Source organism: Corvus kubaryi, unplaced genomic scaffold (genome assembly GCF_017639235.1).
Source record: "Corvus kubaryi isolate FWS band 111438036 unplaced genomic scaffold, C.kubaryi_AGA036_p1.0 138, whole genome shotgun sequence".
Classification (NCBI taxonomy): domain Eukaryota; kingdom Metazoa; phylum Chordata; class Aves; order Passeriformes; family Corvidae; genus Corvus; species Corvus kubaryi.
In genome coordinates this window covers 21,076,320-21,091,029 of record NW_024580672.1, presented here as the reverse complement: position 1 = coordinate 21,091,029, position 14,710 = coordinate 21,076,320, and the positions used below count along the sequence as shown (strand labels likewise).

Sequence of the window (14,710 nt, the reverse complement as noted above, 5' to 3'; positions counted from 1 at the left end):
GCCTTGGACACTGCCAGGGATGGAAGAGCCACAGGAGAAGTCTGTTGCTGTCACTGAGCTCTATTGGATCCCAGCTGGGCACTGGGAGCCCTTTATTTTGGATGAACAAATGGACCAGGGCCTCATGGCCAGTGGAGGAACCATTTCTGGCTGGAGCCAGGCACCGACTGCTCTGCCCCCTCTTGCTGTTCCCAGCTGCATTGGCCAACACAGCTCTGGGACAGAAATTCCAGATGAATCCAGTATTATGGGACCTTTAGGACACAAAGAAAAAAACATAACCAAAGGAGAGGAAGGTAGGGATGTATTTATTGATAACAGAACAGTGAGATTGCTGATCTCACATTGCATTTCCTGGGTTTCACAGCCTGGTACAGACTCACTGTGCTGCTCAGGGCAGCTCAGCAGCTCCTCAAGGCATGCACAGAGGGTGGAAGCCTGCCCTTGGAGAGTGGGAAATCCATAGAATCCGTCTCTCAAGTATGTGCAGCAACAGGATTTACAGCCAGGGTTTGATTTCAGTGCTCAGCCCTGGTGGATGCTCTTCCATGTCTGAATACTGGGACAGAGGTCTGCAGAGCAGAGCAGTGCTCTGTGGCTAAAGGTCAGGCTGAATCGTGCTCTATCTATGCCTGTTAATTATAGAGGACTGTAATCTGCCACTGCAGTCACAATTCAGCAGGATCTTGATTGTGCAGAGAGTTAATGAAGTGAGGGAGGACTGGAGACACAAAGTCTCAGCAGCTGGCTGGGGGGACACACAGATTTCAAAAGGAAGAGCTTTTTTGTTTTGTTTTATTTACTCTAAGAAGGAAAAACTTTAGCCTGGAGGCCCCAAAACTGGAGATCCCTGTAGCTAAGCCCAGACAAGTCCTCATGCATTTTGGCACATAGGGGAATAATAAAAAAAAAAAAATCTGGATAATACTCAATGTTGTGATTACAGTGAGGTTTCCTGGATAGCCAAGAGGGGATCACAGCTGATCTGGGAAGATGTGAGAGCAGTGTTACAGAGGTGCTTTCTGCCCAGCAGAACCTCTTATCCTGAAATAGTTCAGCTCTCTGAGGTGGCTTATCCTCTCTTCATTTAACTCCAGCTGTAACAGAAGGGATGCAAATCCTGCTCTGGCAGAGCAGGCCAGCAGACAGCTTTCCTTTTCCTCCTTTTTTTTTTCCTTTTCCTCCTTTTCCTTTTCTCATACTCCACACCCCATAGCATACCATAACCCATCTGACAATTAATATTAATTTGTTACCTCGCCTTGGAGCTAATGCCACCAAAGCATTACAGTATCAGTCTGGAGGATTTATTTACACTTAATCCATTCTCTCTCCACTCCTTATGTTTTCTCTGTTGTCTCCATCAGTCACTAATTCCTTCTCAAAACTCCTTTAACCAAGGGGAACTAATGGAAATTCACATTTCCCTCAGCGCATCCTCCTCCTTGCTGGTGTGTGTGTGTTGAGCTCGTTCCCAGGTAAGTTATTCCACACTGCTCCCTTCCTTATTGCTCTCTTCTGGACTCACCTTTCCAGCGCCATGTGAACCAAAGCTCCTGCATGAATCGCTAATTTGATAAGCACACGCCCAGCCGGCCGCCTGTGTTGTCACACGGTCAAATATTCATCCTTCCAAATCGGAGTGCCCTTTACATCGAATTATTTCCACACCTAAATGCAAAGTAAGAGTTGAGCTACTGCGCTGTGCCCTGTGGCAGTGACACAGGGGCAAGGCGGGGGCAGGTGAGAGAGCTGGGGAGGGAGAAGGGTTCTGCTTCGGGAATGACAACAGCGAGCGACGAATGCAGGGCACATTCCTGCGCACCCTGTCAGCATCTCCAATTCTCACATTCTCCGGCTGAAAAAAGCGTGTTCAAGTGTTTCCGAACCACTCCCGGGGGAAGCGAGGGCCGCGCAGTCCGGAGGTGCGCCTGAAGAGGGCTCCTGATAGGATCTGGGAGATCCTTGTCGCTTCATTCCTTGGATGTTCCTCCGGCCACAGGTGACCCGGAGCCCCAGGGCGAGATATTCATGCACACACCTCAAAGCACAGCGGAGTTCCAGCAGCAGGATTTGTTCTCTCCAGCTTGTGGGTAGTGCCTGGCTCGCTTTTCCTGCAGAGGCTCAAAGCCAAAAGCAAACCAAGCACCCAGCATGTGCCAGGCTCTGTCTGTAGTAACAGAGATAAAAGGGTGCTGTGTCAGGCTCCCCTTGCCCAAGGAGGTAAAAATGAGGAGTAAAAGGAGGATTTAGCCGTTCTTATGCTGTTGCTATTGCAGGATAGCCCTGAACTAGCACAGAGTGGAGGGGATGCTTTGGAAGGAAAAGTTTCTTGGGGCTGAAGCGAAGAAAAACGAATTATATAGAGTAAGGAAGATAGGGAGGATAAAAATGAAGGGGGGGAAGCATAAAGAAGGAGCAGCAAAAAATAAAAAGGTAAAAACAACCCCAAAAGCAGTGAGACACCTCCACACACTCCCCTACCTCCGTTCCTCTTCCCCTGAGAGTGCTAAAGAACAGGGATGGATAGATGGATGGATGGATGGATGGATGGATGGATGGATGGATGGATGGATGGAAAGCCATAGCCCATGGGAATAACCTGGATAATTGGGGCTGTGGCCCTCTTTGAAGCAGCCACACAACCGGGATGCAATTTTCATTTCCTGCAGCAGGGAAACTCGGCCTTGTTCTTCTGAAGTGGATAAACCAAACCTTGTAAAACTAATTGTGAGAGGCACTTTGACGTGAGAAATTCAGAGGCCAGGCCTGGCCTCTCCCCTGCACACCCCAGTGAAGCAGGGGCACTTCCCATTACCTGCCCTGTGCCTCGAGGGTCTTTTTTTCCCAAGAGAATTTTGAAACGGAGATAAAATTGTTCTGTTGTTCTCCAGAGGTAGCTGTAATTCAGTAGCATTCCTACATGGATGTTGTTAATAAAATAGTTGGGGCTCTGTGGTGATAAATTATCGATTTATCAATTTCAAGCCCATAAAATTAGAGTGGTAAAAGGCAACAATTCTTTTCTGGTAAAATTTTGGGGGGAAGAGGAGAAACTTTGATAATATCTACTTCATTCACGCTAATGAATGACCAAGATATAATTGGGTCCACATTCTCTGCTAGCAAATATTGTTTCTCAGATAAAAGTAGTACCACTGAAAAGAAAAGCCTTGTGGGATTACCAAAACCCTATTTAGAAGTCTTTAGCTCCCTTTGACTGACTTTTTTTTCTTTTTAATGGGAGAAATACCTTCAAAGACACTAAAGATGTCTACGTGGCTTTTACGGTGGCCTTCCACAAAGGAGTTTTCTGTTTGAATTTTAATGTTTTTAACCAATGTTCTGTGTGGAGCACATATGTCCTTAATGAGAGAGTTGATAGAGTTCATTAGTTTATATCTGAGGGATGAAATGTTGCTGAGTGTAGCTGTTAAATTGTAATTGATAATGGCTGAGTAGGGAAAAGTTAGCATTTGGCTATTTAAAGTTACACACAGGCTAATCCCGAGGAGAGGGAATACACATGGTGAGGAAGATGTGAAGTGAGACTTGAGGTGTAAATGCAGACAAAATGCAAATTTCAGAGCAGCTGGGGGCAAGTCCGTGGGTCTGGTTTTGGGCAGAGGGGTAGGAGGTGAAAAGTGCTTTTTAAATGTGAAGAGCAGCAGTTGAGAGCCCTTTCTTCACATTCTTCATGATCCCAGCCCTTTTCCAGGTTTATTTGTGCTGGGATTACCACTGTTATCCCTGGATGCCTCAGTGATGCTGCCAGGGAACAGTGCCAGGCTCCAGTTTGGGAACCACAGAGGTTGTACCCCTGGAATTTCTGGCTCAGTTATCCCCAGAGCTGGTGCAAAGCATAGTCTGGATCACTTGGAATAATCACCAGCCTCTGCTACAGAACAGCCCCAAATCTGTGCTTCCAAACTCCATTTCTAAATGGGATTGCATGGCTCTTATGCCTGCTGGCCTACAGGCACATCTCAGAAGGCTTCTGCCAACTGTTTCATGCACAATATACACGGAGCCAAGCTGCAGAATTCAGTATCAATATCCAAACTCTGAGATTTGGGAAGGATCTTAATAAATTAAAGCTAAAACCCACACAATAAAAGTCTGTGAGGATCTTCAGGATTAGATTCTTTTTTTCCTGCTGCTCCACAGCAACATGTGGGCATTACATGTGTTTTGGTGGTACATTAAGGAGTAGATAATCTGTATTTGGTTATTCTCCCAGACAGTCAGTAATAATAATTTGAATGAGGGAGATTTAAAAAAATGCATCTGGCAACTCTGTGGGTGTGTTTTGTTGTTTGTTTTCTTTTTTTTTTTCCCCTCCTTCTTTTAAAACCCCCACAATATAAAATAAGAAACACCACCAGAAACAACTCTGAAATAATTATGAAACCAATAAATAACCCCTGAGCTCTAACGTACACAGATGACTTTCCAGAGGCGGCAGCCAGGCTTGTGTGTGGAGTAAAAAAAAATGGGAAAACTTCGGGAGCAGGGATGGGAGGGGGGACCCCGAAGCCCCCCGGGGCTGGGACCCTGCGGAGGGGCGGCCGCGGGGCTCAGATGTTCCGCGGGCGATGGCTTAAGTTCGGTCCTTGCCAAAACAACAACAACAAAAAAATATGAAATAACCGACACAAACCTATTTAAAATAAAGGGGGAAAAAAATAAAAGAGGAAAGAAAAAAAACCCAACTCCTCTTTTTTTTTTTTTTTTTTTTTTTCCCCTGAGCAGCCGAGCCCAGCTCATCAGCAGCTGAGGCAGGAGCAGGAGGGGTTTTGGAGTTAACTGCATGCAGGAAATCTCTCACATCCTGAGTCCCAGCTCGCTCCTCTCGGTAACTGTATATTATGGGGCTGCTCTCCAGCCCCAGCTGATGAAAGTTTGTCTCCCTCAGTCTGGGCTGCGATGTCAAAGCGCCTCCAGGCAGCGCAGCCGCGCTCCCCCCGTGCGCTGCCCCCGGCCCGGCTCCCCGCGCTGCTGCTGCTGCTGCTCGGCCCGGGCTGGCTCCTCTCGGCATCGCCCCGCGCCCGCGGTAAGTCACACGCAGCCCCTCGGGGCTTTTCCCGACACGATCCCGAGCCCCGCGCTCCATTTTAGCCGGACAAGCAGCGGGGAGATGGATTTAGAGCGCTGCTCCCCCCGCCCGCTGCGGGGATGGAGCGGGAGGTCCCGGCCGGGCACACGCGGAGCTGCGGAGTTCCCGCTCCTCTGCGCGGCTTCCCTGAGATTTCCCGGGAAAACTCCGCTGTGCGGCCCCCCGGCACCCCCAGCCCCGTGGGGTCCCATCCTCCGGCACCCCCAAACCCGCTGGTTGCTTCCCTGCACCCCCATCCCCCGGGACCCCTATCCCTGCACCCCCAGCCCTGCCGGTCCCGTCCCTGCACCCCAATCCCGCCGGTCCCATCCCCTGCGAGCGGAGCTGATCCCGGGGACCCCCCTTTGTGTGTATTCGGGGGTGCCCTGCAGGGTCCCGTGGGGCGGGGGGTAAATTTCCCTCCCACGCATCCCCTACAAACAGCCCCCGGGGCTGAATTCAAGGGTCTGGGAGTCTTGTCAGAGTTTGGGCTCTGTTTCCAGCTGGGAAAAATTGCGCGGAAAAGCCAAATAGTGATGATAAAAGCGTCCTGGCTGGGTAAAAGTTTTCTCGCCGGCGCTGTGTTCATTCAAAGTGAGCTCCAGGCGGGGAGCGGTGATTCAGCTGTGGAGCGCTGTGCTGTCCGTGTTATGGATGGGGAACAGCCTGGGAAGCGATTGTCTCTTCCTACAGCAAGTTTGGGGTTTACTCCGGAATTCTCAGAGGGCCCAGGTCCTCTCCCCTTCTTTAAGCGTCTGACAATGCACATTTTATGTGAGAGAACAAAGGAGATTCTCCTCTATGAAAACATTTAACAGCACTGAGGGGGGTGTGTGTCCCTGTGTGTTACTACAAACTCGTGTATTTGGTCTTTTTTAGTCTTTTTTTTTTTCATTGTAACTTGAAACTTCGTAAATATTTGCTTATCTCCAAAATTTATTGACAGCAACTTTCACTGGGACTTTGGCTCTGAACTTGCTAAGAGAAAAGACAGGGAGATTCTTGAGCACACTGAAATCCCAAAGGGGGAAAGGACAAGGTGTTGCATTTGATCAAGCACCTGGAATTTATCTTAATGAATTAACAGGAGTTGGCAGCTTTGCCTTTCTGTGGAATCTTGATTTCTCTTTGTCAGCACTTGTATTTACACCAAATCAGTGGGTTTGGGGTAAAGGCTGCAGAAATTCCCTGGCAGATGAGGAGAAATAGGTGCCCTGTGGTTGTTCCCTTTTCGTGGGGCAAGGGAGGGTTGGTTTGGGTGGGAGGACGGGCCCCTTCTCTGAGTGTGGAAGCCACTGTGGCTGGCCAGGCCCCTCCATGGTTTGGAAGTTCACTTGCAGTCAGGAAAATTTGAGGTGAGATGCTTCAAAGTGTTTGTCCCTACAATAATAAGAGGGCACACGGTGGGTGACTTGGCACTAGCACACAGATGAGTGAGCAGAGTGGGAAGAGGGGGTGGAAATCCGGTTTCTTGTGGCTCAGAATTCCCTCAGAACCCAGCTGAAGCTCTAAGGTTACACTGACACTGATGATTTAAGCTCTGTGTAAAATTTGTGTCGGCTGCTCATCTCTGTGGTGTTTTTAGGTGTCTTTATGGGGCTTTAGATGTCCAAGTTGGGCAGCTGTGGTGGTTGCTGGCCCTTGGATTTGCCTTCCTGTATCTTCCTGCTCCTCTTCTTTCCCTACCATGTCTGTAATTTGCTCTTTTCCAGCCCCAGCCAGTGTGCTCAGGGAGCATCCCCTCCCTTAATTCCACTTTTTCCTGTGGAAGCAGAGCACAGCTCTAGCCCTGCCAGAGCCTGTGCTGCTTTCTTGGTTGCGGAGGTGCTGAAAGTTACAGCCGCACGTTTCCACACCCGGCCACGCTCCCAGTGACAACAAGTGCTCCTGGCTGGGCTGGCACAGGTCTCACTGGGCATTCTGGAGCCCTGCAGGACATCCTAATTTTTCCAGAAACACGTGCTTAGTGATTAAGACAAGTTGGAGTTATGACATGCCTTGAGAAGCGGGTTTGAAACGTGGCAATAATGTGGCTCTGCCTGAGTGACAGGTCTATTATTAAACAGAAATGGTCAGGTTGTGGGCTAGACAACTTAAAAGTAACCTTGTTGTTTGCTTTCAGTGTGTTTTCTTTCCAGTTTTTGGGGTTTTACAGTTGCCCTTCTAGTTTTCAGTATTGCTCTGCTTAAATTTCTGCTTAAAGGACCTCATGGACAAAGAGGAAAACTGGCTGGGGTGCTGGCCTCAACCAGGCCCAGTTAGCTCTGCTGGCCTTGTGGAGTGGCAGATAAAGTAGGATAAGATCTGATCATACAGACTCAGGCAAATATCTTAAAATCTACACGTGTACAAGGTTTCTTGTGGTCAAGGCCTTCCTGTTTCTGCAGGGCAGACAAAGTGATGCTGTGGATAGGTAAAGTCCAAATTTGTGTGTGTGTAGACTCTTTAAAACTCTTTTAAATATGGTGTGTTAGCTGGGGAAACAGCAGGAAAATTACTCTTAGAATGATAGAATGGTTTGGGTTGGAAAGGACTTCAAAAACCATCTTGCTCCACCCCCTGCCATGGGCAGGGACACCTTCCACCACCCCACGTTGCTTCAAGCCCTGTCCAGCCTGGCCTTGGACATTTCCAGGGATGGGGCAGCCACAGCTTCTCTGGGCATGAAAATCTGAAATTCCTAAAACTGCAACCCAAAATTCTTTACCTTCAATTAAAATCACTTTTCTCTCAGATTTTAATTTGCTACTGATTGCAGCTTCCCTGGGTCTAATGGAAATAAATTGCAGGAGAAGAAATCTTGCCTTCCTTCCTGCTCTAAACCTGATTTCTCCAGCACATTCTGTTTTAGAGCTCATTTATAAATCCTGTCTTCTCTCAAACTGCCCCAGCATTTGTGAGATATTTCTGGTGTGTGTATAACCACCTCGTTGTCTGATGATTATCCCTTTCAGATCCCCTGCAGATAGCCTGGCATGAGCTGTCACTGTCCTTGGGGCTCCAGAGATCCATGCCAAAATCCCCCAGCAGAGGCATTTTATTCCCACTCTTCAGCTGTGTTTGCATCCTTAACCTCCAGCTCCCTGGGGAGCTGACAGGTTCTTCACTGGTGTTTTCTTGGGTGTCTCATCACTTGCTCTGCTTGGGATTCTTGGCAAGGTCTCTATCTGGCCACAAAAGCATCCTTGAACTCATGATTGGCAGGCTGCGTTTTGGGTGGTTTTGCATCCTGCTGGCAGCCCCAGTGGGATTTCTCTGATGGCACGTGGGTGGCTGCAGCAGACCAGGGCTGTGTTTATCTGTTTATGCCACTGAAGATACCCATTCATCTGTTATTCCCACTGAGGCCCTCACTCAGATCATGAAATTCTGTTCTAAAAAGGCTCAACTCATGTAAAGGCTTATTTGGTCCTCCACCAGCCTTCCCCAGACCTCACATCTCCTCCTCCTGACGGATTTATCCCTACTGTTTCCAACAGATCTCACATTGCCAGGGCAAAATGGCCAAGGAGCGCAGCTGGGCTCTGCCTTATTGGTGTTCCTGAGCATCCTTTTGGGCTGTGGCAGAGCCAAAGGTGGGGCCTGAGCTGCCTTCTCAGAGTGACTGGGCTCTTGGGGTGGGTTTCTCCTCACTTTTGCTATGAGAGCTGCTATAATCCAGAAATTGACATTTTTAGGGTGTTTGGAAATGGGTCTGGAATAGTGCCAGGTTATACAGCCAGGCTCTGCCATGCCAGCAGGCTCTCCCCAGTGCTGTCCACACCATCCCATCCTGCTTAGGATGCCAGGCTGCTCATATTGCTGGGATTTTTTTATTTAACCCCCTTTTTCTGATGACTTTCCTTCCTCTACAACCTCTTATGTTTTACTGCACTTCATCCTGGATCTCGCTCTCCCTGTTGCCTGCACTCTGTACTTAAATTTCAAGCAGCTTCTCAAATTTCTCCCTGGACAAAAGCAGATCATCTGCACAATTTTGGAGTGCTACAGGCCTAAATCACACCTGCAGAGGCTTCTCTTAGGTCCTGCTGGGTCTCCAGGGCAGATCTATGACAAAGTAAATTAAAACCCCACAGCTTGAGGGTAGCAGTTGATTCTTGATAGGACAGTGCAGTCCAACAGGTCAATCCCTTTTTTTTTTCTGGTTAACACAAAGCAAAGTGCTTCAAATGTATTAAATTTTCATCTTTCTGATATCCCACTAAGAAAAAGGATTTTTTTTCTTAGTAGACCCCTGCTTCAGGATCTTGACCCTTCTCTTTTTAGGGTGCATGCAGGATTTTGAGACTAGGTTGGTATCAAGTGCCTTGATGAACTGCATCATCTAATCAGAAATTAATCTGCTAAATCCCTCCAGGTTGTTCCACTAATTTTTTACACCCCATACAAATGAATTTGCTGCTTTCCATGACCTGGAGCTAGGATAAGAAATAGTTTGGAGGCAGGAAATTGTCCTTTCACAAGGTCAGCTTGCTAAAAGCAGTGATTAGAAGAACAAATTCATTCTTGTCCTAAATCTATGATGTAATAAGGCAAGAAGTGAAATGTGTCATGGCCTGTTAGCCATGCTGGATAATGCACATCAAGGCAGAAAAAGCTGGATGCAGAATTTGGCGCAAAATTATCTTTAACTCATTTATTTTGAGATATTTATTAAGAGGAATGGTGTCAGCCCCTGGAAATTTAGTTTAATAGTATCTATCATATGCATTAAGTGAAAAACCTTCTGACAGTGGTGCAAGTTTGCTGTGTTCTTGTTTCTTTTAAATGTGTTCTACTCCTGAAAGCAGCTGGAAGAGAAATAAACCTCGTGTGTGACTGTTGAACTCTGAAAGAATATATTAAGATACAAACTTCAACAAACCCAAGTATTTATGAGATTGTTTTGATATAGTTAGGCAAAAAAAAATTAAAAAGTACAAAATCTAGACTTTATCATTTAATAAGGGGATCATGTGGGCCTGATCAGGCCTGGAGCTGGGCATGGCCAGTGTCTTTATTCAGCAGCGCTGTCGGAATGCAATGATGGTCTGTGCTGGAGATCCTCTGGTACTTCAACAGTTAGAAAATGTGAGGAGGATAGTCCAGTCCAGATTATTTAAGTTTCTATTCCATTCCTTTTCTGCCACTGAGAGCACTGTGGTGACAGAGAGAGCTGAGAATAAAAGCACTACATCCCTCTGCAGCACCTCATCCGTGCTTTTGAACTGGGGATCATAAAAGGATCTCCAGGTTAAAATCTGCTCTTGCATTTTGATGTGTGTTTTGAAGCATGAGGTGAGCATTCCAAAAGATTTAGGATTTATTTCTTCATCTCTTGCTTCCTAAGTGAGAAACAGGCACCCCTCTGAAGAGACACTTTGGGTAAACACCAAGGTGAAAGTATGGGATCGTTGCAGGAGAAATGCCAGAATGGTTTGGGTTGGAAGGGATTTTAAAGCCCATCCAGTGCCACCCCTGCCATGGGCAGGGACACCTCCCACTGTCCCAGGCTGCTCCCAGCCCCAATGTCCAGCCTGGCCTTGGGCACTGCCAGGGATCCAGGGGCAGCCCCAGCTGCTCTGGGCACCCTGTGCCAGGGCCTGCCCACCCTCACAGGAAGGAATTTCTTCCTAATAGCCAATCTAAGTCTCTCCTCTCATAGTTTAAATCTTCACACTTTAGAAAGAAGGAGCTATTCACTCTGCATGGTGTGTTTTCTTTGTTTCTATGCCTGACCCTCTTTTGGAATAAATTCTCTCCCCTCCATGGATCTGACTCATTTGTACAACCTGCTGCTCATGGCTGGTGCTGGCGTTTAAGATCCTTTTTGCAGTACCAGAGGATGTACAGAGCAGATGAGCAAAGCTGTGTTTGTGACCTGGAGAGATATCCTGCCCTGAGGAATCCATAAAAATAAATGTTCTTTGCTCCTGTAGCTCATCTGTGGGAGGAATGTGTGAAAGGAGTTATGGAGTGACCCAGAGCTTATGGTGACACTTACTGCAAGGTCACACACATAAACCTGAGCAGGAGAGGTGGCTTCAAGAACATTAAGTAACTCCCAAGTTTTCTTTTCATTCATGTTTTAAAAACCAGAAGAGAGATGCAGTGACAGCTCGTGCTGGAACAGGTGCAGCTCATTTTCCTCTCCCTGTTGTTGTGTGGAGCAGGAATTCCCCACACAAACAGAAACTCCTGATGGATATAAACTCCCCAGCCCAGCAGCTCCTTTTCTAGGCTTGGGGAAGAACTACAAATCACATCCCATGCCTGCTCACCTAAATGAATGCTGCAAATCACCTCAGTTGCGTTTGCTGTGCTTCCCAGAGAAATCTGAAGGAATGATTTGGGTGCCTGTGACGAGCACAGCTCCCACTCCCACTCCGTGGTGCTTTCCCCTGCTGGTTGTACACAGGAAGGAGCATCCCTCAGTTCAGCTGCGCTGAGGACTCCTTATCCTCGCTGAGGCAGGTTAGTAAATTACTGCAGAGAGGGATTGCACTGTACCTTTTGGAAGACCACGAGGAAACTGTATTTTGGAGAGTAATTTGAACTTCACTCAGTGAAAGTAGCCTTTCATGAGGCTTTGGAGGGGAGGAGTTGGAGAGGAGCACTGGACCTGGATTTTCACATAATTATGTTGACTCATTGCTGAAAAGTGAATATATATTTAGTAGCTTTTTCTCTGCCCTTGGAGCTCTGCGGATTCCTTGTGCTTGTAAAGCACAGGTTATTATTTCTCTGTCTCAGTAAGTGTTTTTGGTAGGAGCTGCTGGTGCAGAGGGGTGCGAGGCTGAGCTCATAATCAAAACAAGAATCCGTGGGACGCTTTGGGGAAGAAGCAGCAATTTAGGAACAGGCTGATGTGTCCCAGTAGAACCTATGATGAGCTGAGATGGGGCACACTTCACTGTGGCATCCTGGAAATACCTGTGGGAAAGGCACTGTGCAACCCTTGAGGATTTTCATCCATTATTAGCCATGTCCTGCTTGTTTTTACAGGAGGGAATGGCTGTGCCAATTGATATGGTGTGGATCAGGGCTTGGAAGAGAAGCAGCTGAAAACAGGGTTTGCAGCAGGAGGACAGAAGTTCTCCTAAGCTGTTGTGTCATGAACTTTCCAAAGCCCCTTTGGGTTGGAATCTTGCATTTTTGACTTGCCCTCTTCTGTGAACTCCAAGCCCTGAGCTGTTTCGTGGGGGGAACCTCTCGATCCACCCCCATGACCCACTGTGCTGAAATGCCCTTTGCTGCAGAGCTCCACTGCTTTATTTTTCTATATTTTGAAATGTTCTCTTCTAGGGAAAAAAAAAAAAAAAAAAGACAACTCTGTCTTTGGACTGGTCCTGAATAGTAATTCCTCAGTCAAACATAACAGCATCCCAAATGAGGCTGGACAGCTGTTTCCTAAATATATGCCTGTATATATTCTGTACACATAATAAAGCTCGGTTTGGGTTATTTGAAACGTTCTGCAGGCTCCCTGCCCCCTCCTGCAGTCAATGGCAAATGCTGTTCTCCCAACTCCACTTGTCACATTTTGTTCTCGGGAGCAGGGAGGATATTGGGATACACTGGCTTCTTCCCTTGACTGCATTTCAATATGGATTTTGTATAATGAGGGCCCAAATCCTTCTGCCATTACTTCTGCTTTAATCACACTGTGCTCTCCCCAGATTGCTTTAATCGCATTTGCATCAGCAGGAGTTGCTCTCTGTGATGAGCAATATTTCATCTGCAAACAGAGGAGACACAGCTCGGGCACTCGAGCAGGAAGGAGCCGCCTGGCCCGGATTTGTTGCAGCACAGCTCTCCAGCGAGGGATGGTGCAGCATCCCGATTGGAGAAATAGATTTTCAGGAATTAGAAGGAACAAAAGCTATTTTTTGTTTTTTTTTTGTTTTTTTTTTTTTTTTTTTGAGGACCTGTCAAGTGTGATGGCTCCCTTTTAATTTTCTAGTAAATGGCTTTTTGGCGTGTGTTACCTGCCAAGAAACGCCTGGTGCAGAGACATCATTTTGTACTTCAGCCATGACATTACTCTAGATGAGAACTGAAAAGTTATATAGATATTACACCAATATATAAACCATGTGTGTTAGGAAGACAAGTTCAGTTTTGAAATATTTGCCTTAGCTATGCTTTTCACTTTCAATCTGTGCCAAACATGTGCTTGAATGACTGATGGAGTCATATGGTTCCCTGAATAAAGCACTTTATTGTGCTCAGACTTGGAGCCTTCCAACAGTTGTATTACAGAAGCTTGAAGATTAAGATGATCCAACTGCTTAGGGGGTATGTTCCACAAGGAACATTTTAGTTTTTCTTTTTTTGCCCCTCCCTCCCCCCTTCTCTATTTTTTGTCTTTCTCTGTGTCATCAGTTTGTTCAGCTGCTGGGGCAATGACACTGACCACAGAGAGTTTGGTGGAGGAGAGCAAAGAGTCACCTTCAAATTTCAGCTTTCCCTGCCATGTCCACATTAAAGCAGTGAACACATGACATATTCCAGGGAGTTTATGGGATTTCATGGGGGAGGGATGAGAGGGCTGTTCCCTGCCACTGATTGTTTCATCAGCAGAATCAGATTTAGGAAAGGAGGAACTGTGCACGAGCAAGTGATGACACGAGGTAGATCTGAGAATTATAAACCCAAAATATTAAAAGCCATGTTTTTAATGCCATTCAGTTAACGGGGATCAGGGAATCTCAACCCTCCATTTCTCATCCTGGAGCTGCCTGGTGTGGATCAGTGGCGATGCTGCAGAGCCTCATCTTTACAGACCCAACAAGTTAGAGACAAGATCTTTTTCCATTAGAAGCCAAAAGAACAGAAAATTAAATTCAGAAATGCGTGAAGTCATCTTGCTGCTGCCTCTCCTTGGGCTCATCAAGGACCAGTGCTGACTTTTCATGTTTGAAAACTTTTTGTACCCAAGTAGTAATTTTGCAGTGTGAAAAAAGGACAAGATCCAAGCTCAATAGGATGCATGGAATTAGTTGCTTTCCAAGGGTCACTTGTGCTTAAATGCCTGAGGTCTTGGGTTTGGGAATTTGGGAGAAGGGAGAAAACAAGCAAAACTTTGTATTTAGTTTTACCTTTTTTTTAATTATATTTTCCAAGCAGGCCATGAAAGGACTAATTTTCCTGGGTTTTGTAGAAAGAATTGCTGTACTTCTTAGAGGAGCAAAGGTTAGCTGGGAAAATAATTCATGATTTTGAACTAATGAAAACTTTACTGCAAGAGATAAGAGTTTTACTTATGCACAGGCAAATCTTGCCCAGGCTTTTGTGCTTATAAATAAAGGAGGGCAGAGTCTGGTGCTGTGCTGCCTTTTATGAAGCTGTGGAAGTGCTGAAAGTGGGATAATGGGAAGCACCTTATCAGTGTGGTGATTTTTGTCCTTTCTTTTGAGAGGGTGTCTGTGTCCTCAGCTGGTGGTTGATGTGAAGTTTAAGCTGTTGCTTCTTTGACCCCATGCAAGTCACAGGGTTTGCTTTGTTTAACCATTATGCACTGGAAATCTTGTACTTGTTTATTTTGCAGCATTTTCACATTTAGTATCAGATATAATTATATTTTGCATTTTTTTTAATATTAGTGCCCAGGGAGGTTGTGGATTCCCATCCCTG

General features: G+C 46.5%; 1 protein-coding gene across 2 annotated transcripts in view; it reads left to right on the top strand.

Annotated features, from left to right (window-relative positions):
• Positions 1-4,775: 4,775 nt before the first annotated feature.
• Positions 4,776-14,710, top strand: part of ADAM12 (ADAM metallopeptidase domain 12) — a 171,659-nt gene continuing 161,724 nt past the window's right edge. For both annotated transcript variants that reach the window (XM_042019566.1, XM_042019565.1), the window contains exon 1: positions 4,776-5,053. In XM_042019566.1, the coding sequence (XP_041875500.1) occupies positions 4,927-5,053 (127 nt within the window). In that variant the 5' untranslated portion in view covers positions 4,776-4,926. The remainder of the gene's footprint in view (positions 5,054-14,710) is intronic.